General features: G+C 42.7%; 1 protein-coding gene across 1 annotated transcript in view; it reads right to left on the reverse strand.

Moving 5' to 3' along the window:
* LOC118338431 (IQ motif and SEC7 domain-containing protein 3-like) overlaps positions 1–66 on the reverse strand; it is a 101,116-nt gene extending 101,050 nt beyond the window's left edge. Inside the window, 1 exon segment of the mRNA XM_035675732.1 lies at positions 8–66. Within this exon segment, the coding sequence (XP_035531625.1) occupies positions 8–66 (59 nt within the window).
* Between the last annotated feature and the right edge of the window lie 428 nt (positions 67–494).

Consider the following 494-nt stretch of genomic DNA (forward strand, 5'->3'; position numbering starts at 1 on the left):
CCTCCCTCTCTCGATACTCTGTGAGGTACCAGAAATGGTGCTGATGCAAGGGGGGGGGATCAGCATCAGCGGAGTGCGGAGGCGGAGCCGTAGTGACCGGTGATGTCAACACGCTTTCACGTTTCACATGTAAATCCACAGTTGTTGTTGCAGCCTCTCTTCCACTGCAAGCAAACTAATTCTTAGAAAAAAATAATCCCTTTAAGACTTTATTTGCCCCTAAAAGTAGGTTTTTGTCCACTTTCTAAATGGCTAATGAATGTTCACATTTTTCCAGCCTAGATTATATTACAATTTGTTTTATGGTTGCTGGTAAATCTACCATAAAGTAATCCTACAGGGCTACCCTAATCCTACAGGGCTACCCTAGTCTGTGGATTCATTCCGACTGGTTTGAGGGGGCCCTGAAACACATGCAATAAGACAAAACACAAGCAAATGGGGAAAACATCTTAACCAATCTGACAGCACATGCACAGAATTTATTTTAAAAA

Source organism: Morone saxatilis, unplaced genomic scaffold (assembly GCF_004916995.1).
Source record: "Morone saxatilis isolate NCDOM2014 unplaced genomic scaffold, NCSU_SB_2.0 Contig10, whole genome shotgun sequence".
Lineage (NCBI taxonomy): Eukaryota > Metazoa > Chordata > Actinopteri > Moronidae > Morone > Morone saxatilis.